The sequence below is a fragment of the Manis pentadactyla genome, chromosome 7 (assembly GCF_030020395.1).
Source record: "Manis pentadactyla isolate mManPen7 chromosome 7, mManPen7.hap1, whole genome shotgun sequence".
In the NCBI taxonomy this organism is placed as follows: domain Eukaryota; kingdom Metazoa; phylum Chordata; class Mammalia; order Pholidota; family Manidae; genus Manis; species Manis pentadactyla.
The window spans coordinates 108,488,356-108,514,381 of NC_080025.1; the positions used below are offsets into that span (position 1 = coordinate 108,488,356).

General features: G+C 42.3%; 1 protein-coding gene across 9 annotated transcripts in view; it reads right to left on the reverse strand.

Moving 5' to 3' along the window:
- Window positions 1–26,026, reverse strand: part of ELMO1 (engulfment and cell motility 1) — a 507,053-nt gene that overhangs the window by 39,158 nt on the left and 441,869 nt on the right. For all 9 annotated transcript variants that reach the window (XM_036897341.2, XM_036897344.2, XM_036897340.2 and 6 more), the window contains one exon: window positions 5,952–6,115. In XM_036897341.2, coding sequence (XP_036753236.1) covers window positions 5,952–6,115 — 164 coding nt within the window. The remainder of the gene's footprint in view (window positions 1–5,951; window positions 6,116–26,026) is intronic.

Consider the following 26,026-nt stretch of genomic DNA (forward strand, 5'->3'; position numbering starts at 1 on the left):
TGCCAGGCATTTCCCATGCAGGTCTCCCAGGGTCTCCTCTCAGGCTTTCAGATCACTGCAATGATTTATTAACAGCGTTCAGCTTTTGGAAGTGGACTCAGTAAATTGTAGCTTTGATGAACTCTGCTCTGAATGAAGAAGGTGGGGAATTGCCAGGGCAGTTGCACACAAAGATAAAACACTGTCCCTGACGTCCAAGTTGGGGTGACAAGGTGGAGGAAGGGAAGGTACTGAGGGATGGAGAAATGGGAGAAAGAGTTTAGGAGTGTCATCATTTCTTAGGTTACAGGTGTATCTTTAAATATTTTACTAGGCTACAGCTGAGTCATTAAAATGGGGATGAAGATGCAGAGATGAGAACTAAAAGGAGGAAATAATTGAAAGTACATCTGAGTAATTTTAATTGATGATTTATGACTTTTTAGTATAAGCCCCATATGTGCCTGTTGTCTGTGATCATCTTCTGGGGATGGGCCGTCAGAATAAGTGGACCACCTGTTGCAAGAGTTCCCCTCTTCTGTTCTGACCCTCAAAGAACTCTAAAGCATGGTTGGGCAATGAAAGGAAAGGGGCAGTTTTCTTTTTTTTCTAAGTGATTTCCCCTTCTCTTCTTGCAAATGGACTTGGCAGCTATAAAATTCACTCATCCTAGGATAACATGCAATCCCTATGTGGTGTTTCTGTGGACGAGATCTGAATGCAGGGTGATTCAGGCAATGACACATGGGCTGGAATTGGCTTGTCAAATCCTCAGGTTTGGGTCAATGAGGCCAAGGTTATGGGTTTACTGGTCTTCCTTTGATAAAATTCCTCTAATTCTATTTAAAGGCCTTGTGAACAAATAAGAGGAGGGAGATTAGAGAAGGTAAAGTAAACGAGTGTGTGAAGAACAATTCCCAGTCTAGTACTATTTGTGGAATACAATTCCAAGCCCAGGCCCAGTGAGGCCAGTGCCATACACAAAAGACAGTGCCACTAGACTGGTGAGATTCATTCCTGGACCTGGGGTCTGCCCTACTGACCTGCTACCCCATGTTCATTTACAACAGCAGTTGGCAAATGTTTTCTGTAAAAGGCCAGATAATAAACATTTCAGGCTTTGTGCGCCATACGCTTCCTGTCGTAACTATTCAACCGTGCCATGGTAGAGTGAAAGCAGTCGATAGTACGTACACAAATGGCATGGCTGTATTCCAATAAAACGCTATATATAAAAACAGGCATTGGGCTAGGTTTGGCTCAAGAGCTATAATTTGCTGTCTCCTGATCTTAAAGGGCTCGTGCAGACTTCGGGTTGAGTGACTATCAGTTTCATGGAAATTGATCGGCTTCTGTCTCAACACTGGAGGGCCTCCAAGCTCAGTACTTGTACCTTTTCTGTTCTTTATATTACAGACTCATGGCTTTAAATACCAACTTTATGCTGACAATTCCCAAATTCATGTTTCCAACCTAGATATCTTGCCTGAACCCCATACTCATCAATCTAACTGCCTACTTGGATGTCGCACAGACACCTCCAACTAGATGTGTCCAAAGCTCAACTCCTGATCCTCTTGTCCAAACCTGCTTCATTCACTCTGTCCTTTAGTTGTTTCGGCCCCAGACCTTGAGCCCATCCTTGATTCTTACCTCTCTTACATTTCACATCTAATCAATCAGGAAATACCATTGTTTCTTATCTTCCAACTATAATCTATAGAAGAGACTCTAAACACTTCTTATCACCTCTTCCTTGGGTTATTGAGATAACTTCCTCGCTGATCTCCCTACCTCTAAACTTGCCTCCTTGGAGTCTATACCCAATACAACAGCAAAAGGGATCATTGAAAAAAACAAGTCAGGACACTTCAGTTCTCTGCTCAAAACCCTCCAGTGGCTGCCCAACAAAGCCCTCCTTAATCAGGCTCTTGGCCACCTTGCTGGGCTCACCTCTTTCTGTTCTCCCTATTGCTTACTCTGCTCCAGCTACACTGGTCTCCTTGTTCTTGAGCACCCGGGCCTGCTCCTACATCAGGGTCTTGGCACTGAAGGTCCTCTCTGCTGGAGGACCCTTCTCCCTAGAACGCACATAGCCTGCTGCCTTTGTCCCTTGCCCATCTTTACTCAAATGTCACTCCAACTAGAGGGATCTACTCTGACTGCTTTATTTAAAACTGCAAACTCTCTCTTTCTCTTATCCTGCTTCATTTTTCCATTGCCTGTATCCTCTTTTAACATGCTGTACTATGTTTATCATCTGCTTACCATGCTTACCTTATTTACCATGCTTATCATCTGTTTCGCCCCACTAAGATATAATCACTATTGGGGGTGAGGACTGTGTCTGTTCTCTTCACTGTTTAATCATAGGACAGTACCTGGCATGTGGCAGGCACTTGGTAAGTACCTGCCAAGGGCACTGAACACTGAAAATCGTGTAACTGACTAGACTTTCCTCTGGTGCCGGCTATGAGCCATAAGCCTCCAGCCAAGTGTGGCCAATCTTCAACAAGGATGCAGATTTGCTGGACAGGCGTTAGCTTTATCTCAGGCTCTACTTGTTATTACTTTTTTCTTTCTCACCTACTTTCACTGTACTTTCTGAGATAAGACAAGACTTCTACAGACACATTCATGGTGTCAGTTTAACCATTCACATATTAAGACAGCATGACACCTTGTTAAATTCTGGTTATCGGCTAACAATAAGAGCGATCATTTTTCTGAGTAGATGCTATGTGTCAGGCATATGCCAAGTGTTTCTCAATCACTACTTCATTGAATTCTCGTAACAACCCAACGATGTAGATACTTTTATCATCTTCATTTTCAGATGTGAAGAAAAAAGGCCTAGAATCTTCATACAACTTGCCTGAAAAGCCACATTTGTAAGTAGTGCCTGTGGAACCGGTGTCTCTTGCAGACCTTGTAGGCTATGCTCGGTGCCTCTGTCTTAGGCTTACAGTGATGCAAACCACAGACCTTCAGAAAGCACTTCCCCCTCCTGCTGCCTAACCTTATCCTCAACAAAGTCTGCAGTTCTGCTTTGCAGCTTCTAAAGGTGCTTCTTAAGGCTTAAGAACAAACGCAAAGTTGACGTTGCAGCTTGACTAGTCTCTTAGCTCCTTAGGTCTGTGCTAACTCGATTAATTGTGTGGATGAACTTATCTTCCCTGTAAAGTCATGCTAAGTAGAAAATAACAAATACCTTCTCTCTGAAATAATTAGTTAAGAGCTCAGAAGTAAAGCAGCTTCTTCAACCCACTGAATACATGTTCCTTTCACATATTTGCTCACGTGGAGTTGCATTTTTCTTCTCAGGAACACGAACACCTTATAAGAACATGTTGTATGCGGCAGGCACAGAGGCAGCAGGACAACGGGGGGAGGGGGGAGCACAGCAGGGGGTCGAGAGGCAGGTGAGAGCACGCAGGGTTCTGCATAGCTGTCAAGCCCCAGTCAAGTCATTGTCCCAGTCTGCAGAATGAAAAGCTTGATCTGGATGACTATAAAGGTGCTTTTCAGCTCTATGATTCTAATATCCTAACCCCCAAGTTTGGGTGAGATGTGTCTCCGTGTACCCTACTAACAACCCACCCACCTGTGCCTCCTACGATCGAGCACTGAGCACAGTCTGTGTAACTCCTCCTGGGACTCTAGCCTAGGACAGTGTGGGGCCAAGTGTGTCTGATTCTCTGTCTGTCCCCAGCACCTCAGGCAGGGCCTGGCAGGTAGGAGCTACTCAATGCATATTCATTAAATGAATGAATAAATTAACAAAATCATCCAATCATACATGATCTGTCCCTTTCTCTTTCTCCTGGGTTGATCCTATGAGCCATTTTGGCAGCAATTGGACTTCATCCAACCCCACAATAAGTTCCTATCCAGCAGATTATTCTAACAAACAAAATGTCACTGGAGAAGAAGATGGAGACTGGCTCCATCTGCCCATTTCCGCTGGGATTATGGTCGGGCTGTTCATGGCCTGCCCCTTAAATGCTGTAGCTTCTGGTACATCTTTATGACTTCACTGCAACTATAACAAGAACTCCAGTGAGCCATGGCGCTTTTCTGTCCCATGGTCAAGGGATGATGCCAAAGCTATATACCTATGAGAGATTTCCTTTGTATTTTCTGTACTTCTCCTTACATAATAAATGTAAAGATAATAGAGGGAAACAAAACTTCAGAATGTCACAGGCAGAGCCTTAGGAAGTGAAGATGTGAAGCCAAAGTAAAAGCAAAGTGTTTACAGTTGACATGCCATTCACATTCTTACTTGGAACCAAGTCCTGGTCAAACAATTTCAAATCACTTGGCCTTAACAAAAGGGGTCCTCAAGTTTCTCTTCGGGTTTTAAGAATTATTGCCAAAGCATAATAAAGTCTCCTTGTGTTTATACATTTGCTGAAACAGATGTTACAAAACCCAACATTTCAGTACCAGAAGCCCTGGAAGCCCCACTGTCCCTCACTGCAGTGAGAGACTGCAGCTCTGAGGAGTCAATCATTCATCTCAAGTGCCTTCTGCTCGGTGTTTCTGGATGTTATGCTCTTCTGGCCAATGGCCAACGCAAAGCCCCAGTGGTGTCTCTTGCAGACCTTGTAGGCTATGCTCAGTGCTTCTGTCTTAGGCTTACAGTGATGCAAACCACAGACCTTCAGAAAGCACTTCCCCCTCCTGCTGCCTAAGCTTATCCTCAACAAAGTCTGCAGTTCTGCTTCGCAGCTTCTAAAGGTGCTTCTTAAGGCTTAAGAACAAATGCAAAGTTGACGTTGCAGTTTGACTATTATCTTTCCAGACCTGTGTACTTAAAAAAAATCTCATCTCAGTCTTGTACTTGGCAGGAGCTCTGACGGGTGGGTTAAGCATGATCTGATAGATCAGCAGGCTGGAGTTCAAATCCTGCCTCCTCACCACTCTAAACCACATCCTTGTCCTTAAATGGGATTAAGACCTGCCTGTCCCAAAAGGATGTGAGGAAATGAAATAGCAGGAAAGATATGCCAATTGCCAAGTATTAAAAATGTAAAATATATAAGAGCGAAAAACAGAAAGAGGGACAGAAAGAAAAAGAATCAGAAGAAAGAGAGAGATTCAGTTTGGGTTTCAAAATAACACCTATGTTGTAAGTTGGCTTCATATAAAGTTCAAAAGAAGCTGTTCCCAGTCTTCTGAGGTAAGAATGAGAATACTTGTCAAACACTTTCCTTATCCCTGACCCTTTTCCCTGTAAATGATAAGGGTAACAAAAATGATTTAGCTTTTAGAAAAGGACAAGGGAAGGTAAACAGGCCAGTTCTAAAAAGATAAAGTCAACTAGTCTTAATGTCCAAGGTTCAGAACATCTTAAAGATAGAGAAACATGAAATTACACAACTGTTGCAAGTGGTATTTGACGCAAAGTCCCATAAGAAGGGGATCTGCTGCTTCCCTGCCTTAGGCTTACAGGTGGATAGTCACGAGGGCGATGCAAGACGCTCCAATGGGAAGCAGAGCCAGAGGGGCAGAGAAAGTGGGCCCCACTCTCCTTCCCTCCCAAACTACTTCAATGCTCACATTGTTTTAATTATCAGCAGGCCTCAATCTGCCTGATTGGTCCAGAATCTTGCCACTCAAAGGCACCTATGAAGAATATAGCTCCATAGGCAAAAAATTTGTCACCAATGTTAGAAAAGGTCCTCAATGTTTCAGCTACAAATCTTTAAGGATTTGTTAGTAACTGGGCCCCTTTCTGGCTCACATCTTCTGTCAGCACCTATCTCCCCTCCCTCCCCCGCAGGCCATCCCTGCCCAGCCTTCCTCAACAAGCTGCTGAGATTTCACCAACAGAATTGAGAGCTTTTGGAATATCTTTTGCTGGTTTTCTGTAAAGAGCACAAGACACAGTTCAGCTGTCTGATAGGCCTACACTCCAGAAATGGTGGTCAGAGCCTACAGGGAGATAGAGGTCAGGAGTAACTTACAAAATTGGGCGAGACTGGAAATCTTCCTGGTTCATCCTCTCAGACTGGCGAATTTTCAGGATCTCAGTGTAGCTCAGGTTCTGCAGTTTGCACTTGAACTGGTCCAGGGAGCTAGGCTTGGTTGTAAGAGCTCTCATAACCTGCTCCTTCACCACCTGCATTACCTGTAGATTAAAGGAAGGCCATCATTTTCTTGGGAGTTGACCTTGCCCATTCAGAAAAGCTCTTCCAGAGCTAGCTGCCCCCTACCTCCCTGATCCCCTTTGCTTGCATTCTCAGCCCAAACCTGGAGCATGTTTTTCCAAAGAGTAAACCACCAGGATGTACCTCTTCCATTTTCTCTTGTACTGGATTGAAGAAGAAGGATTGACTAACTTGGGAGCCTGGGAGCTTGATAGATTATGTGACTGCTGCTGATGCACATAAGCAATGCAAATGCAAGAATGAAAGAAGTCCAAGTAACAGCTAGAAGTCTCATAATCATTATTTTTTCCAGGAGAAAACTGCTGAGACATAATTCACAGAAGTTTGGTTGGCACCAGTTCAAATGAATGTGAAATGATACCCACCCCAACCCCCCAGGATGTTTTCCCCTTATAGTTAAGGCCTGAGTTCATACAAATGAGGCATTTGGAAATGTACATGTGGTATTACCTCTTTGCATGCACCAGGCACTAAAAAAAGAGCTCTATTAAATTAGAATGGACATATCCCATTGGAAGCCTCAAGAAAAACGAATAAGGTACTGTGCTGCCCCAGGATAGGTTCAGTTCACAAGGAGGCAATTAACCATTGCCTCTATTAATGTAGACTTGTATATATTTATCAGAATATAGAAAGCAGGAAGAGATCAGGGAACATACAGAGGCATCCAAGAGACTCACAGTAATCTGGCAGCTGCTGCTTTTTAATCCTTTACTACAGATGGTAACAGCAATTTTTACCATTCATAAGGTATCAGCTATGTGCCAAATACTATGGTAGGTGCTTTATATGTTCCCTCTTTTAATCCACTCAGATCTATGAGGTATATACTATCACCATGCCATTTACATATGATGAAACAGAAGCTTTGAAGCATTAAGTAATTAGGTCAAAATCATGCAGGTGGTAGATGGCTGAGCTCCAGTTTGAACCCAGGATTGTAAACAGTCTACATTGTTAGCCATGCCACCATTCTTAGAGATGTTTAGCAACTGAAAAATAAGAGAAAAGTCACAAACTTGCCTCAGTGATATGCTAAATTCTGTGCCAGGCACTTCACTGTTCCTCTCATTTAAGCCTCCTTCCAATAGGCAGAATAAGTGTTATTACCACTATTTTAAAGGTAAGGAAACCAAGGCTGAGGATTGAGGATTTGTCCAAGGTCACACATATCTAATTAAATTCTGTGATACCAAGTAGCCCGTTATGGTGGATACAGCATACCTTGATGTTGAACAACCTTGGGGCACTGCTTACCCTTTATCACTACAAATATACTCCTTATGGCTTCTAATTGGTTGTTCATTCAATAATTCACTCATGATAGGTTCAGTAATTGCTCACTGACTAGTACCACCAATATGTCATTTTCATGAAGTATTATAACAAAGCTAACAATTTTGCAGCATGGAAAAGACTCTGGCAAACCAGAACTTCCAAAATGGCCTGACTACTGGGTGATGGGACAGTCTCATGACCTCAGGAAATATTAGGTGGCTGAAATGCCCTCAAACACTTAACAGCTCCCTGTCCTTACTGAGTTCTGTTTAATGGTGCTGTCCCTCTCTTATGGTCAGGTGCTAAGCAATCAGATCAAGTTTCTTTCTCCTATAGCTGTCCTATCCACTTAAGGACCTGTCCAGTGACTGGCAGAGGTCTAGAGGATATTGGGAGGTAGAACAAGAAAGTGAGTCCTCCTTGGCAGCAAAACTCAGCTGGCTTTCAGGAAAACCTGGCCTGTGGTCATCAGGCTTCTGGGGAACCAATAGGCCCAAGAGTCCCCTAACTTAGGGATGCCAGGTGTCCTCTACTCATTCTTAAGTCATCTGCAGACTCACTGCTCGCAGCGCCCCCATGCTCCTAGGGATCTCATGTAAGTCACATCTCACTTAGTCAATTGACAATGGCTGAACTGAGGGTAGGATGAATCACACAGGTGGCTGGAAGGAAAACACTTGGATATTTTCAAGTGATATCAATCCATATTTTTCCTTATATGCTTCTGACTTTCAGGACTCCATGCCCACAGTAAGAATACCCTCTGCCAGTATCATGTTTACATTTTTGTAGGGACTTTCTGGGAGGTAATACCTTATCACACACAAATCTAAGAGCAGGAATCTCAGGAAACTATGGAAGAAAACTTAGGGGATGACAAATCTATGTCATTTGCTCATGGATTTGCTTTATTTAGTAGGCACCAGTGTTCTCAGAGGGACTGCAAGCCATGTGTAGCCTGTAAAGAAGTGGTTTCTGGTGACAGCAGTGATGTAAAGGCATAAAAGCAACTGTCCTCTGGACCACTGATACATGGAAGTTTCCAGGATCCTGGTTGGGTTGCTCCCTGCAGCCTAACTCAACTGGTTATTATCTTACCATAATTAAGACTCTATTGATAAAAGCCATTAACAAAAATTTGCTTGAGAAGCATTATCTGTAAAGTCAACACAACTAACATTATTGAGTATTTACCATGTGTCTATACTGGGTGAGGTAAGAGGAATTCAAAGGTGAATAATGCATGGCCCTTGCCTTCCGTGAACTAGTGGTCTAATAAGAGAGCTAGACACAGGCAAAGTTCATTATAATAGAAGTGTGGATATGATATGGAAGATGGACTGATCGATTTTGTTGGCAGGTGGGGAGGCATTTCAGAGAATACATCATGTGGATTTTGTAGGAAGGATAAGCATTCAGTGGTATGGAAAGAGATAAACAATCTGGACACTACCACACTTTAGCCACTTTGAACTGGGATGCATCTGATTTGGAGCCAGTTACATAAGCATCGTTTCATGCCTCCAGCCTAATGGCATAAAAGAAAAATTTCCAGTTGACCTTCCACCTGATCTGCTTCTTTTTTACTCAGACAAAATGCTAAATTTGGATGCTTGACAAATTTTGAAAATTGTGACCATCTTTCAGTATAAATGGTGGTTAAATTTGATCAAGGCTGAACTGTAACACTTTGTTGGTTCATGTGAGGGGTACCACAGGAGCTGCCCCTTTCCCCATTTAGAGAAACTCAGAATTGAGCTAAGGAGATAATTATTATCTCAAAATTTTATTTGACCTTCCAGAAAGAGGTAGGACATGTAAGAGAGGCAAAGATACAGTGATTACAGAATACTAAAAGCAATGAAGCAATTTTTAAATAGAATCAGTTTAAAGCTGGGCAAGTTTTAGAGATATCTCAACTTCCCTCATTTTATAGATAAGGAAACAGAAGTTCAAAGGGCCAACTGATTTCCCCTACTTCATGTGTTTCTTAAGGGACTGTCACAGAGATGACAATCACCGGACCATATCTGACTAGACACAATGATCATGCTAGTAAGTTCTCATGTGATACGAACTGACCAATCAGCATCCCTCCCTAGACTATTCTGACTTGACTTGAAGCAGATTTAAAGCCTGTTCTGTTCCCTTTGCATTGAGAACTGTAAGACTGTCTCTTAATATGTGGGAGAGAGTAGAATAATGAGACCAATGCCAATAGAATCAGACAGAAGGACAGAGTGTGTGTGTGTATACATGAGAGAGAAAGTGTGTTAATAACGGTTAAACCATTCAACCATAACGTCAGTTCAACCCTGACATTTGGTAGTTTGGTTACATGGACATTTTTTTTTCTTAAGATGATTTAAATGGGATTCTTGTCACTTGCAACCAAGATCCAAATGAATACAAACAATGAAATCAAAGAAGAGTACCAGTTTCTGGGGCTCAGGTTGCCCAGACTGCAGAGAAGTAGGAGAAGGAAGCTGGATAGAAACAACCAATTTACTTCAATAAGAAATCACTTTAGAAATTATCTTCATTTATATGCTTATGATTGTACCTTTGCATGGAAATGATGATAATCCCTTATGGTAGTGTGGGAAATTCTTCAGCTACTATTTATATTTTACACTTACAATCTGTTAAGAGTTTCATTCCTCTAGCTTAAGACTTTGATCCCTGTTAGATGTAAATAGTCATAGTAGAACACTCCTGTAAATTCCCAACAATCACTTGCATTTCAGTTTGAATAAAATGTAGTCCATTTCTTAAAGATAGGTTGATTGGGTAATAGAGAAGAGGCCTAGAGGGCACCTGGCCCCAGGGAAAGGGATGCAAGTGCTGGGTATACAGCACAGAAGAGAGCCAAAGGCTGGCTTCGCCTGCTTTGCTTCAGTTCTGCTTGGCACTGTCACTGGCCCTGAGAAGTTCTATGGTCAGTCTGTGTGCCAAGGAAAATGACCCTAATGAAATATGTCATTAATGTTTTAAGAAGACCCAATAGTTACATAAGTCAAATATCCTTCTATTCCTTTGCAAAGTAGCTTCTACAAGGGCTCCAATTAATGGTGCTTAGTCTCTGCTGATGGTCTATGGGTACAATTTAAATCAAGGCACTCACAACTACCATCCTTAACTCTGCCCTTCTTGGGAAATATCAGACCTTTCTCTTTGTTTGAAAAAAACACAGATGGTATTGCAGAAACATTAGGAAATTGGTGGACTTAAAACTTCTTAATTACAGCATGTGCTCCTGTGTTTTATTCCAAATCTACTAAGCTGTGTGTGCTCCTATATTAATCACCTCTTTGATCCTGCCTTTATACTCACCACTTCCATGCAACATCAGCCATTCATTCAACAACTGTTTTTTGAGCACCCACAATGTGCAAGGCAGTGTGAGTGAGGCATTTGAGGCCTTGTGCTGAATGAGCACCCTGTCTGGGAAAGTGGATAATGCTCGTACTTGCCTCCTAATATACTAACTGAGCCCCTCTCAGGGGCTGGCAGGCTAAGGGCACAGCACCAGGACTTCAGCTGGGGCTTTAGCTGGGGCTTGAGGAGGCCAGAAGAGGTGCAGGGAAGAACCATTCTTGGTGGAAGGAACAGCAGGAGCCGAGCCAAGGCTCAGTGGGAGGAGAGCACAGCCCTGGGTAGGAAACAGTGTACAGTGGTTTCATTTAGTTGGAGAAACAAGGTGGGGCTGTGAGGTGAGGTAGAAAGGCAGGCTGGGCCAGACAGTGGGTAAGTTTGCTAAGATGAAAAACTTGGCTTTTTTTTTCTGTAACTAGTGATAAGTTACCAGAGCATTTTGGGATATGGGATAGAATTCAGTAATACAAAGTATGTTGACACATATACAGAGGAGTCGTCATTGCTGCTGCAGCTGGAGTATGGAGGGATGTCAGAGGACTCTGCATGGCTGAGACAAAGTTGTTGCTGGGACTGAAAGGAAGGAGGGAGGGATGGAGGGAGTGCATGCCTCATGCATTAAAGAAGATACATTTTTTGGAGTCCAGTGAGTAGCTTTCAGCAAATGGACGGGTCCTGGTTGCAGGAGAGCTGCTCAACCTTTAGAACCCAACACACACAATTTTGAAGCCAGGCTGTGATCTTCCTTAAGGTACGTGATCTCTCTCAGACTCACTTTTTATTTTCTGTAAACTAGGAGTACTAATCAGTCAGGACTCATTGGGTTGTTATTAATTAGATAAAGCCTGATAATGCTTTATGGCACATTGCAGATACTTAGTAACCATCAGTTCCCCTTCCCAAGCATTAGTTTGCTCATTGTACAGTGGACGTTATAGTATAGAGGTCACTGGGTTGATGTGAAACCAAACAAGATATTACATGCAGAGTATTTGGTACACTGCATGGAACATACTAGGCACACAGAAAATGTGAGTTCCCTTACTTTACGAGAATGGAATAACTTGTGTAGGTGGTTCCTCTATAAAAATATCCTGGGCAGGGTATTCCCAAGCCACTTCTGTATCACATAGGAACTTTCTAGAAATTCAACTTCTCAGGCCCAGCTTAGACCTACTGAATCAGAAACTCTAGGAGTGGTGCCCTAGAATCAGTGTGTCAACAGCCCCAGGTGATTCTGAATCACACTCAAGTGTGAAAACCACTCTCTGACTTCAGCAAACTCCCAGCACCACTTCTGAGCCTTCAGATTGGCATCTATAGCGATTCTTGTCATATCACTATACAGCAGTCAAGTTAGTTATTGGTAGTCCTCTCACCCCATCTAGATTGCAAATCCCTGGAGGATTCACAAGAATTCACAAAAGAATTGTTTATTTGTATTGTGGCTCACAGTACCCAAAACTACTTGCAATAATGATTGATATGTTCGATGCCAAAGATTCTTAGGCTCCCCACCGTCCTACTGTAGAATGAATCAAACGTATCCTTAACAGACTTACAAGATTGTTACCATAGTTTTCAAAGTGCACTTTTACAAAACTTAAAGAGTAAAGTCTGTGTCTCTGAGGTTCTGTCTTAGGGTTCTAGAGTCAATTTGGGCTACCTTCCAAGGCTGAAGGGGTTGATCTGCAGCCGAGTGGAGGGTCTCTGGAAAAGTAACAGCAGTACATGTTACTGGGCTTTGCCACTAAAGGAGGGGTCCACATTACAATTTACCCAGCCAGTAGTGGCCCATTAAATGGATTTATCTTCATAATGAAGAGAAAAGGCTGTGTCAGAGAAGACAGATGGCAACACAGTCCAGCTTAAAAATGGCTTGCGTGGGAGAGTTTTCATTGCTAGGCTTCAGGACCAGACCAGTTTTCTTCCCAGGAATATTCCTTACACAAGACAAAATGACTGAAGGCTCACAAAGACCAAAAACTTGGAGGGATTCTTCCTGGAGAGGGGCCCAGGGGAAAGAAGACCACAAGTGCTCATGGGCAGATGGAATAGCTTCCCAGAAGCCGGGAATCGCCCTAGAGGGCTCCTCCCCAAGGTCAGAGTGTGGGAGGAGCTGGCCTTGCCCAGAAAAAGTATGAGAAGTTGGGGTGAAAACTGGGGACTTACCAGGCAGGGACAATTGTTGACCCAGATGAAGGCAGGTGATTTCCCCCCTCCCCGCTCTCTCAGAGGTCTTTAAAATTAGGACACCTCTGGAAACTAAAGACAGTTTAATTTTGTAGCTCTGCCTCAACGGGGGAACGGACTGCCTAGGCCAGTCCATGCAAACCAGAATTTTTGCTGAGTGGTGTGTCAAGTGTATTAAATGAAGGAGACAGAAAAATCAAAGTGCCCTCTGGGCCCAAGGAGCAGCATGTAAGTTTTCTGTATTTATTCTGGGGCAATGTGCCATAGAGCAGAGACTGACAGACTTTTGTTAAGAACCAGATAGTAAGGGCTCTGCCGGCTATCTAGGGTCTGTCACAACTACTCGGCTCTGCCATGGTGGCATGAAAATAGCCACACATAATAAGTAAATGAATGATCATGGCCATATTCCAATAAAACCTGATTTTATAAAACAGGTGGTGGGCTGAATCTGGCCTGCAGGTGGTGTTTGCCTACCCCTGGTATGGAGGAAAAACACCTGGCTTTAGAGTTAGGCAGTGCTCATTTCAAAGTCTGGTTCCATCACTCACTCAGCTGGGCAAATTGCTCAGCTTCTCTGAACCTATTTCCTTATCTATTCAGCAGAGGTCACAATTAGGAGATGTGGAGCATGTACCCCAATACACTATATGCATCATTATGAGGTTTCCTGTGAATCATGAAGACAGCTTATCCAAAGGAAACATATTCCTTGCAGCATGCAAACAACCTCATGCTGATGCAGGATGCTAGCAGTCTGTGCAGGGCAGTTCCAGAGTATATTTAGGTTGCATTGAACAGAACTGATTCCTACAGATTAAAGAGTTTTTTTTTTAAAACAAGCAGTATCCTCTACTCTCCCCCTGAATGGTTTCAGGGCCTTGGTACGTTGGCCTGTCCTTGGGGTTTGACCAGTGCAGTTCTGTGGTGAAGGGCCCAGCTCTCCAGAGCCCAGTGGGGTCAGGCTTAATGTAAATGAGCAGACACTGTTCTGAGACCATGGAGGGTCAGCTCAGTTAGTGTGCAACCTCCAGCACCTCTTCATTTCATCATGCGTTCTCAATTACACTGAATTTGAGACATTTTGCTCATTAATAAATGCAAAGATCTCTGTGTTTCAGAAAGGATATGGTCTATTCTTGGCATGCAGTACAAATAAGAATCAGCAAGCCATTTGACAATGAATTCAGAACCACTATGTGCTGTGTGTGACATAGTCATTGTAACTGCATTTCCCTAAGATGGTATTTCTGAATCCAGCAAATGCTAGGCTTTCTGTGTATCACATCAAACACCAAGATATGCACTCAGGAGCTGAGAAAAAGAACAGTTTACTGCAGATTGAAACTTACCACTGATTTGACTCCTCCTGAGTTAGTGTCTGGAATGCAAACTGCTGACAATTGCTGACAGCTAAGGCCTGTTCTCTGGGTGTCAAATATGTGTACTTATGACTTCAATGCCACTCTAGTTGCATTATATCTTTGGAAGGTGATGGAAAACTATGTAGCAATAATTAAAATAATGGAACAACCTGGCTTGGGAACTTGAGTGTTCACAGAAATCAGGGATTTTTCTCTCAGCATTAGAATTTTCAGGAGCAGTGTGATGTTAACTTGATTCTTGAATATCTGTTCCTTCCATCTGCTTCATGGCTCATTATCTGTCCTGATTTACCCAACAGCTTTTGACTTCAATTCTGTCCCCTGCAGCCTCTCCTCACAGAGGTCAGATATTTCCAAAATGCAAATCTGATCACATCACTTGCCTTAAAACCTACATGGTTCTGCACTGCCTTCGGGTGAAGCCAGCCTGTCTAGTCTGAACACATGGGCCCTCACAGATGCCTTCCATGCCCCCCTAGCAGATGCCTCCTATTGGGCCCTACCCCTCGCAGCACATGATCCAGCCACATGAGATCCTTTTGGTGCCTTGAACTGCACCCTTAGGCCTTTATTTGTGCTCTTCCTACCACCAGTGACTTATACCCTCCTTCTAATACCTGCTCATTCTCCAAATCTAGAAATCCTTCCCTGACCTGCTGCCCTCCCCACAAAGTTGGTGTTAGCAACCTCTGTTCTCCCATCATAGCACTGCACCACGATATCCCCAACTGGGTCCTCCTTGCTTCCTCTAGCATGCCCAAAGTCTGCACAGTTCAATCAGAGTAGGTACTGAGAACATGTGTTTATGACTGATGGACTCATCAAGTGACTAAAAGAATGAAATAGCCTCAAAAATCAGTGTTTCCCAACCCTCAGTCTACAACAAAACCTAAAATGCACCTTTGCCTGGCCTCACCCCTAGAGATCCTGATTGAACTGGAATGGGTGCCAGATCCTGGATGCTAATGTGCAGCTGGGGTTGAGGGCTTTGGTCTAAATGAGGAGGCATAAGAAGGTGGGAGGGAGTGATTACTGCTGCCACTGTGGGGAAAAGAGAGATGGGACACGCTCTCTCCTCTTAAAACTGCCAATGCAACTTAAAGAGGAGGAGCCGAGCCCTCAGCCTGTGGCTGCCGATAGTTTCCCCAAGGCTTGGTCTTCAGATTTGAGCTACCCTGTGGACAGGATGAGCGCTCTCAGTGGGGTAGTCATAGAGATGGTCAGGGGACCGCATCTGCTCTGAACATAATTGGGCAGGTCCCTCAGAAGCCACCTCCACTGAGGAGCCAGACCACTCTTCCTGGGCTGCGTCTCACTGAGCCACCAGTATGGGCACCTGCCTATCTGGATCAGATGCTGCTTAGGGACCCACTTTAGCAAAAGCAGCCAGCATCTTCCCAATTGGCCCCTGATTCCTTGGGCTGCAATCAGCATGGGTGTCCCTGGATTCAGGGCAGCAGTCTGCATGCGAACCTCGAGCAGGCAAGCCTGTGGCTAGAGAGTCCAGGTGGCCTGGGGAACCAGAGGGAGGGCTGGTATTTGAAAGAGCAGGAAAGGTGACCTTTTCCAACTTATCCTGTGAGCAAAGCAGATGGCACGGGAGCAGTTAGCAAGGCAGCTAGCTGTTCAGTGCTGCCGTTCCCTTGCTTGAGAACATCCCCTGCTTTTCAGCTGCTAATAAAGTAGGACTTGGATGGCAGGGGATAGTGAGATGCTCAGGCAGCTTCAAGAATCCTGAGAATCTGATCATAATCCAAACTGAGAGCTTTGAGGGATTTTGTGTTAGTCCCCCGAATAACTCGTTATATGATGCCTGACCCCACCGTTCCGCGCAGGTGCTAACTGGGCAATCTCACATTCCAAATATGAATCCTGGCACTGAGCTGCCCTGCTCCTCAGGAGAAGGTGTTTTAATGTAAGGTTTAAGGCAGGTTATAACCAGTAAAAAAAAGAAAAAGTAAACCTTTCAACAAGCAATTCATCTTAAAATCAATTAGTGCTAAGTCTGTTGGAGAACAATGGTTACGGAAACACATCCAGCAGCCACAGGAAGCCAGTTCAGAAGGGGAGACAGAAGGGTGAGGTGTGGCCTCACTGCCTTCTCTAGGCAGCCTGCCCTTGAGGGGCGAGAGATCAAGAGGCAAACAGCTGTGTGACCAAACTTCCTTTTCCACTGAAACATGGAGCCAAATAGTACAGCAATCAGGCTAGATTTGAGGGCCAGCTAGTTGAAGGCCCTGGCAGACAGGAGGAAGCTCTTTTCACTGGTGTCTGAGGGAGTCGGCCTCAGGCAAGCAGAGTCCGTGCAGATCACATGAGCAGGTGGCACTTAATCCACAGCTCTGAGTACACAGCATGTCAGACCAGTCAGTCAAAGCATGTGACCATGTGTGGTGAGAGAGGCAGGAACAAACAAGGCTAGTTTTCTTACAAAGGTTGAAAAACTCTTTCCTGATGGGGTTGGGAGAAAATGGATACCAATTTCTAATAATTACGTTACTCTTGGTTTTCTAAGGCTCATTCACCAAACTTAGCCATACATTGTCAAGCATGGATGTTGAAAGCAAAAGCTTTTGCAGATCTTCTGAAAGTTATAAAAAATGACCTCTCAATGGGCAAGTCTCTCAAACTGGAGTCGCTACGGCTACATGGCTCACCGTGGTGGTGGTGGACTGACTCCCCTGGAAGCCCTCCAAAAGCAGGAGAGGAATTTCACTGAAGAAGTAACTGAGCCTGAAAATATTTTTCTTTTTAAAGCTACACAATAATGATATTAAAAGGCACCATGCTAAATGAAGAGCAACTCCTTATTTTCTTTGTCAATGGATAAATGACATCCAAGGATATCCCTTTAAACCCTATGGGCTGTTTAACAACAAATCTGAATCTACTCACTGCCCCTTCTTCACTCATTTATTGGTGTGAAAAATATGAGTGATGGTAATGTCTGTGGGCGTGTTAATCTCCCCCGTGTGTCTCAACCTCTATGGGTGGTGGGATTTTACCTAATTCATCTGTATGTGTCCAGCATCAGTTTCATAAATATTCAGTCCTATATTCGTTCAGCTAGCATTTATTAGGTACCTAATATGTGCTGATCACTGGGTGAGTGCTGGCGACACAAAGAAGAATCAGACCCAGTGCCTACCTTACAAAACTCAAGGTAAGTTAGGGGAGATAGAAGTGTAAGCAAGTAATAGTGGACTTCCTTATGTGCTATTATGGTGAGGGGCCATCAATATAATGCAAGGAAACCAAAGTGATTATTAAGCACAACACTGGTTTTTGTGCATAGAAATATATTTCTATTCTTAACCTATCACTTCAACCATTGCACTTCTCATGGTGCATTGAAATTATATATTCACTACTAGTCTCCCTGTAGGACCTTGAGCCCTTTGAAGGAAGAGATGATACTTCATTTATCTTTTTATCATTAGTGGATTTTAAAATCCCTCATACTTGGAAAATTTCCCACTCAGTGTAGTAAACTGAAGGTCAACCAGACTGTATTTCCGAGTTAGATGTTCAATAAAATAATTTCTGGCATGTCCTTGTGAAGGCCAGGGATGAATTCCTGCCATAGTTTTAAGCAGAGGGAAAGAGAGTTTATAACAGTAGCCATGATAGATTAACTCTGGTTAACACACTTTTATACCAACGTCGTGCTGTATGTCTCCCCAATGGCTGTAAATTGGGACATCTCATAAATCCCCTGGCCTTTTCCTTTCCATGGCTGGTTATTACAGTGTCCTAGGGCAGAAGAGCACTTTTGGAAGTAAAATAATTGTGAGCCATTTATTACCTTTAAAAGATATCCTGACAATCACTCAAGCCACAAAGCTCAGACAATGAAAACCGCCCTTAGCGCTCTCCCTCTGCAAACTCCTGACAGGTACTGGGTGGTTTGGGGCCAATGCATCCAAGGAAGATCTGACATGGTTCTTGTGTTTTTTCTACTCAGTACCTCTTATTTCTGCTCATTCACTATGCCTCTCACAGCTGGATGAAAGCAGCTGTTCCTAGAGTTCCCAGAAACCCACTGAGTCTGCCACGCCTTCCATCAAATGCAGTCCCTTCCCTTCCTGGTGGGTACTTTTGAGGAAAGAGCATAGACTGCAATTATATGGCATATATCACCACTCCTCCCTCTCATGACAATGGCAGACATCACAAATCCATCATGGCACTTTTTCTGGTGAACCAGGAATCTAATGCAGGCAGCTACTACCAGTCAGCTGAATTTAGCCTTCACAGTGGCACCTGTCCTCCATCTCTCAAGGAACTGATGTTGGTGAGCTATAGTTAATCTTACCAAACACATTCAACTATTCAATGACTTTGTCTTAATTCACTGAAAAATCCCAATTCTCCCTTACTAAATGTCTTTGAGGATTAGCCCAAGTCCTTTCAGGGCCTGAACTTGTTTTCAATTTATGCCTATGTGAAAGTTGTTCAATCCAGCAGCTGAACAGTTCTTCTACCTCACTCACATCTTGGCAACTGAAGCAATACTAATGCATCCAGACACAGCGTACTGCCCATGCTGAGGACCCAGTCGTGGGCCCTAGAACAGTGCCACGCACTTAGGGGGAGCCAACACATGTTCACTGAATCAGTGACATAGTGGCCAGATACGGGTTTCCTGGGCAAGGTTATAGCCTTTCTGATGGTGAGCATGACCACCTTGTTCCTTCTTTTCAAATTTCAATGATTTTGTCGCTCCAGGAAAAATTTTCTGACTGTAACCAATGTTTAAGTAACTTTCTTAGAATTATAATTTTGGAGATGTTAACTGAAGATTTTTTAGAAGTAATGTTTATTTCTGTAACATCAATGCTTTTGCTACTTGTTTTTTAAAAACAGATGAAATGATTTCCAGAAGGATATAATTTGTATTAGAGTTCAGTTTTGTTGAAGAGTCAGTGTTCGGTTAAGTTTTGTTATTATATTGTTTAAGACAAAGTGTGAAAGGGAAAAAAAGGCACGCATCACACAAAGTGTGCTTCAGCAGAACAAATGTACAAGTACACTACCACAGTTCTCGGTTTCTTCCTTAAGAAGAATATACATCTTATGATGACCTCACTATGCATCCATCTTGGATTAGAAGAAATATTTTAAAACTGAAAACAAATGTAATATCCACCCTCTCTCTCACTCAGTCAGGCAAAGTCCTGAGTCAAATGCGATGGGTGCTCATGAAGTACCTTCTATCTGTCAGAGGTGACGGAATGGTGACAATTATTGGTTCTTTACTAAGTGGAGGTATGGTATTCCAAGCATGGTATCTTTAATTTCATTATGTCTTCTCAATAATCACACCAAATAGGGACTCTCCACTTCTTTTGGGTCCAGAAACCGGGGCTCAGAGTTTATAGTAAATGACAGGGGAGAGACCTGAATCCAAATTCTGTAATTAGAAAGCCTGTGCTTTAAATGATCACAATGGAAACACCAAGCAGCAGTCGATTTCAGAATACGAGTGCTGAAAGAAAAAATGCTTGTAACTAAGTGGAGATAGGGTATTCTAAGCGTCCAGAGACCAGGGCTCAGAGTTTATAGTAAATGACAGGGGAGAGACTTGAGAGACTTACCGTGCCACTGCGCTACGTGGGTGAAAAGATGGGCAGGTAATGCATAGCTCCTACTGAGTAGTAAGCACTCAACAATAAGCAAAGAAGAAATGTGTTCACAAATAAAAGCCATGTGAGAATGTTACTTTTTTAAGATTATTGTTATAGGGGAGTCTGAGAAAGAGCATGAATGTCTGACAAGTGAAAACTGGGGTCCAAGAAATTTTCAGGGGATTAGGGTAGTGGAAGATGATATCTATTTTGCAAAATGGTGTTTGCTGATGGGAGAAGCAGAACTGCCATCTCCTAAAATGTCTGAGGACCTGCAGGAGCCAAAGATTTTAGGAGCAATAGGAGACAACTGTCACTGAACATGGTACAGAAGATGACAGCCCTTTGAAACCAAACTTGAGACCTGGTAACTTCAGGTTTCTGCTAACTATGGGTTTATATGTATAGGTACATGAGGACTGACGAAATGCTGGGAAAACTGTGACACTGAAAATGCTGCAGGGTGCTAATTGGTATTCTTTTTCGGAGATCTCTTATTGTCAGAGTGGCTTTTCTTTCTGTTTTATCTGCTTGGGGTATACAAAAATGAAAAGTCCACATTGTCCTTGAGGACTTTACTATAGACTATAGTTAACTATAACTACAAACAAACCAGTAACTATACTGTATAAAAGAGGAGGTGAAGCCTTTAGAAGATCTCAGGAAGGATCATGGAAGTTATAGGAAAATTCGGTGCTAGCAGTTAGTAGATGAATGAATAAGTGAATAAAACAAACAAATGAATGGGAGTGAGTTAGAACTGAAGAGTAACAGCATCTCTCAACGATATTTGCTGTGTCCCTTCTACATAAGACGGTGGGAAAGTAGGGGTAGGTGGGCACAGAAAAGTACTGGAGTCAACTTACACAAGAAATTACATATATAACTTTAGAATCCTGTAATTTCTTATTTGGTGGGACTTTTTAGAGGTCAGATTACAGCATAAGCCAAGGTAGAATTAAGTGACTCACCTAAAATCACATACTAGGTAGTGGCAGAGCAGGGGTTTAAATCCAAAGCTCCTGACTTGTACTCACCCCAAGGTCTTTGCTCTAGGGCATTAATACCAAATGATCATTGCCAAGTGCTCTATGGCTAAAAGGAAGGTAGACCATTTCCAGTTGGGGGCCTAGAAAACACTGTATGAACAAAGCAGATCTAAAAAGAGGAGCGAGGGGGTTAGGGCTTTCCAAGTCAATAGAAAGGCAATTGCACAAGATCACTTTGGCTTTAGTGAAAGGTCAAAGGAAAACCAGCAAGCAATGAAATGGTCAGGCAGAACTGGATTTGATTCTTGGCTCTCTCACTTTTATTATCTATGTGTTCTGGGGCAAATCTCTAAACCTCTCTAAGCCTCAGGAAATAGGAGATTACAATGTAGACCTTGCAGTTGGTGTAGGATCAAGAGAATGTTTGTCAAGTGGCTTTTAAGGAACCAGACATAAATGATAGCTACTGTTTATGTTTATTCACTTAAGGAGTGGGGTAAGAGGTCATGGAAGATGGTCAAGATTAAACTATGGAAGCAAATGGTAAGTAGAAGAAGATGAATTGTGCCTTACAGGAAGTGGTGAACATTTAAGACTTTTGCGCAGAGGAACAAAGTGATAATGTCAAAGACTAATAACTAAGCCAGGACACCTGGTGCCTACCTGGCTTTGCATCTTTCTTACGCTGTCTCCTGTGTCACCTTGGGCGCATCCTCTCATCTCTCTGATTTTCTTCCTCCAAATGGATTTGGGCTTCCTTGAATTTCTGAATTGAGAATTTTGGATGGGAGCTAGTGAAAAAATCCCTTCTAATCAAGGGGCTATTTACTTTTAGGAAATAGATATTTCTAAAGTTTCTGACCATGAGCCATCAATGGAACTTCAGAGGTGTTTTCTGACAGTTCTGTCAGTGATGGGGAGAAAAGGTTTGTTCTGGAAAGGACAATAAAACGTGTTGCACACACTTTTGCCATGCCACTAAAAGGATAGTGCCCCAATCAGAGCTGAGACACTTGCTCTACTACTTCAAGATGAATGTTTCTTGTCCTTGTTGCCCATCCCAAAGAACAGAAAGAGGCAAAATGAGAACATTTGAGTACAGAAATGGATGCCAAACCAGTATAGCGCAACTAGTGAATGAAATGAGAAGCACAAACAAGATCTAGGAAGCACATAGGGCAATATAGACACTAAACTTAGAACTTTTTTCAGTGAGCAATTCATTTGGTAAAAAAAGCAAAGCTGTAAATGCTTGCTCTTTGGGCACAAAACTGTCAAAAGAAATGTCTCAAGATACTTTACTGATACAAGTACATGTTGTCAGAAGGTGACTGGGAAGCAGATAGGCCCCACAACGAAGTTTATAAATGGTGAGAATGAAAGCACAGAGAAATGATGCAGCTGTATGAACACATCAGTAACAGGCTTTATACCCGAACCTCTGGTGCAAGAAACCAGAAAGCATCATCAACTGCAGAACCTTTCCCTTTCCTTGTAAGACAACCAAAAGTCATACTGGTGTTTCGAAGTAACTCCCCTTTCTCAAAAGCCCAACTCCTGTAGCTCCTGTTACCTCAGAGACGGCAGCTTTGATTTCAGACCACAACAGTAATGCAAATCAAATGAATTTTTTGGTTTCCCAGTGTATATAAAGGTCATGTTTACACTATACACTAATAAGTGTGTGGTCACATTATGTCTCAAAAAACAATGTATATTCCTTAGTTAAAAATACCTTATTGCTAAAAAATGCTAACCATTATCTGAGCTTTCAGCAGATCATAATCTTTTTGCTGGTGGAAGGTCTTGTGTTGATACTGCTGACTGCTGACTGATCACAGTGCTGGTTACTGAAGGCTGGGATGGCCGTGACAGTTTCTTAAAACAGGACAATGTTGTTTGCCACATCAATTAACTCTTATTTCATGAATGATTTCTTGTGCCATGTGGTACTGTTTGATAGCATTTTACCCATAGAACATCTTTCAAAATTGGAGTCAATCCTCTCAAACCCCACTGCTGTTTTATTAGCTAGATTTATGTAATATTTCAAATCCTTTGTTGTCATTTTGGCGGTCTTCACAGTATCTTCACCAGGAATAGATTCCATCTCAAGAAACCACTGTCTTTGCTCATCCCTAAGAAGCAACTCCTCATCCAGTCAAGCTTGATCATGAGACCGCAGCCATTCAGTCCCATCTTCAGGCTCCTCTTCTAATTCTAGTTCTCTTGCCACTACATCTGCAGTCACTTTCTCCACTGAAGTCTTGAACCCTTCAATCATCCATGAGGGTTGGAATCAGCTTCTTCCAAACTCATTTTTATGTTGGTATTTTGATCTCTTTCCATGAATCATGAGATGCTCTTAACGGCATCTAAAATGGAGAATCCTTTACAGAAGTTTTTCAGTTTCTCTTGCCCAGAGCCATCAGAGGAATACAAATTGTATTTCTTAAATGTAAGACTTGAAGGTTGAACTTACTCCTTGATCCATGGGCTGCAGAATGGATGTTGTGTTAGCATGCATGAAAACAGTTAATTTCACAGTACATCTCCATCAGAACTCTTGGTCATTAACAATATATAGTAATATTTTGAAAGGAGTCTTTTTTTTGTCTGAACAAGTTTCCAACAATGGACTTAAAATATTCATATACATATGGTAAACAGATGTGCTGTCATCCAGGCTCTGTTGTTCCATTTATAGAACACAGGCAGATTATACTTAGCATAATTCTTAAGGGCTTTAGGATTTTTTTGGAATGGACATTGATTATTAGTTTCAGCTTATTAGCTTATTAGCCCATAACAGGAGAGTTAGCATGTCCTTTGAAGCTTTGAAGCCAGGCATTGACTTCTCCTCTTCATCTACGAAAGTCCTAGATGGCACCTTCTTCCAATAGAAGGCTGTTCCATCTACACTGAAAACCTGTTTAGTGTGGTCACCTTCATTAATTATTGTTGCTAGATCTTCTGGGTAACTTGCTGCACCTTCTATATCAGCACTTGATGCATCATCTTGCTCTTTTATGTTATGAAGACAGCTTTTTTCCTTAAACCTCACGAACCAAACTTTGCTAGCTTCAAACTTCTTCTGCAGCTTCCTCACCTCTCTCAACCTTCATAAAGTTGAAGAGAGTTACTAGGGCTTTGCTCTGGTTTAGGCTTTGGCTTAAGGCAATGCTGTGGCTGGTTTGATCCTCTATCCAAACCACTAAAACTTTCTCCATACAAGCAAGAAGGCTGTTTTGCTTTATCATTCATGTAGTCACTGAAGCAGCACTTTAAATTTCCTTCAGGAATTTTTCCATTGCATTCACAAGTTCACTATTTGGTGCAAGAGGCCTAGCTTTTGGCTATCTCAGCCTTCAACACATGCTTCACTAAGCTTAATCATTTCTAGTTTTTGATTTAAAGTAAGAGAGATGTGTATGACTCTCCCTTTTATTTTAACATTTAATAGGGTTATGGATTGGCCTAATTTCGATATTATTATGTCTCAGGGAACAGGGAGGCTTGAGGAGAGGGAAAGAGATAGGGGAATAGCTGGTCGGTGGAGCAGACAGAACACATACAACATTTATCAGTTAAATTCACTGTCTTACGTGGGCACAGTTCCTGACACCCCCGAACAATTACAATAGTAACAGTCAAAGATCACTGATCACAGATCACTATAACAAATATAATGAAAAAGTTGCAAATACTTTGAGAATTACCAAAAGGTGACACAGAGACATGAAATGCTATTGGGAAACGGTGCTGATGGACTTGGCTGATGCAGGGTTACTACACACCTTCAATTTGTGAAAAACGCAATATTTGTGAAGTACAATAAAGCGAAGTGCCATCAAATGAGGTTATGCCTGTATTTGTCTTTGGCTAACAGGGTTTCTAAGACAGCTCTGCAAACTGCTCGCTCTCCACACATCATTAATCAGTGCCAAAATAAACAGGCTCCAGGGCCAGCTGAGAATACAGGGCCTTGGCTCATCACCCCCACACCTAATGAACAAACATGAATGATGACTGTTGGGTAAATACCATGCAGAGAACCTAAGTCAGCTAAGCGACTATTGCTGTAGGCATTACACCTAGGAAGGTTGTATGACAAATATTGATTTCCAAATTGTTTCAGACATATGATAATGTCCAATGCTTGCTGGAATATATTTAAAGTGTTAAATTGTAAGAGGGATACAATTTAGGTAATTTAGTGAGTATATTCAGCAACTTCTGTGATATTGGATAGATGGAGTTGAGCTATAATAATTCCCATCCAGTAAAGGAAAAACATGAGGGTGGGTTCATTAGCAGTTATATTAAAAAGGACAGGAGAGGTCCTGAATTACAAAAATGGTGTCTGCCATATCTGTGTCTTATTAAGAAATGCTCATGCTTTATGAAAACAGATGGCATACCCATGAAAATTATTCTGGAAAGGCAGCACATTTAATTATCTCTAATATTAAAGTTACCAGGGATTGGATAAGTTATGTGAGAAAAATAGGAGATAGCTGCTGAGCCACATCCAGAGGGAATTATTTTTGAAATTACCAGAATATCAATAATAGAGTTGGTAAGGGCAAAGCTAAGGATGTCCCAGGGCATATACTTACCTACAATCAGCAGAGAGAAGGAGATAAATGAAGTTGAGAGAAAACTGGAACACTGGGTAGTAACTAAGTGGGTCATATTCTTTCTCACTTCATTTTTTTGATATATTTTCTATGGTTCTTTAACAATATAGAGTAAAAATATATGAGCTTTAGAAATAAGGAGATCTATGATAACTTGTTTATTGTCTGAGCCTCAATTTCCTCTTCTGTAAAATGAGGATAAAACCTCAAAACATAGGAGTATTCAATTAGAAAATATAAATGAAGGTACCTAAAATAACTCCTTATATATAGTAGATACTCAAAAAATAATGGCTTCCTTTTGGCCATTTTCCACATTTATGGCATGTATCACTTCTATCTCCAGTTACAGCTTATTCTGGCTATCTTTGTTAAGCTGGAAAG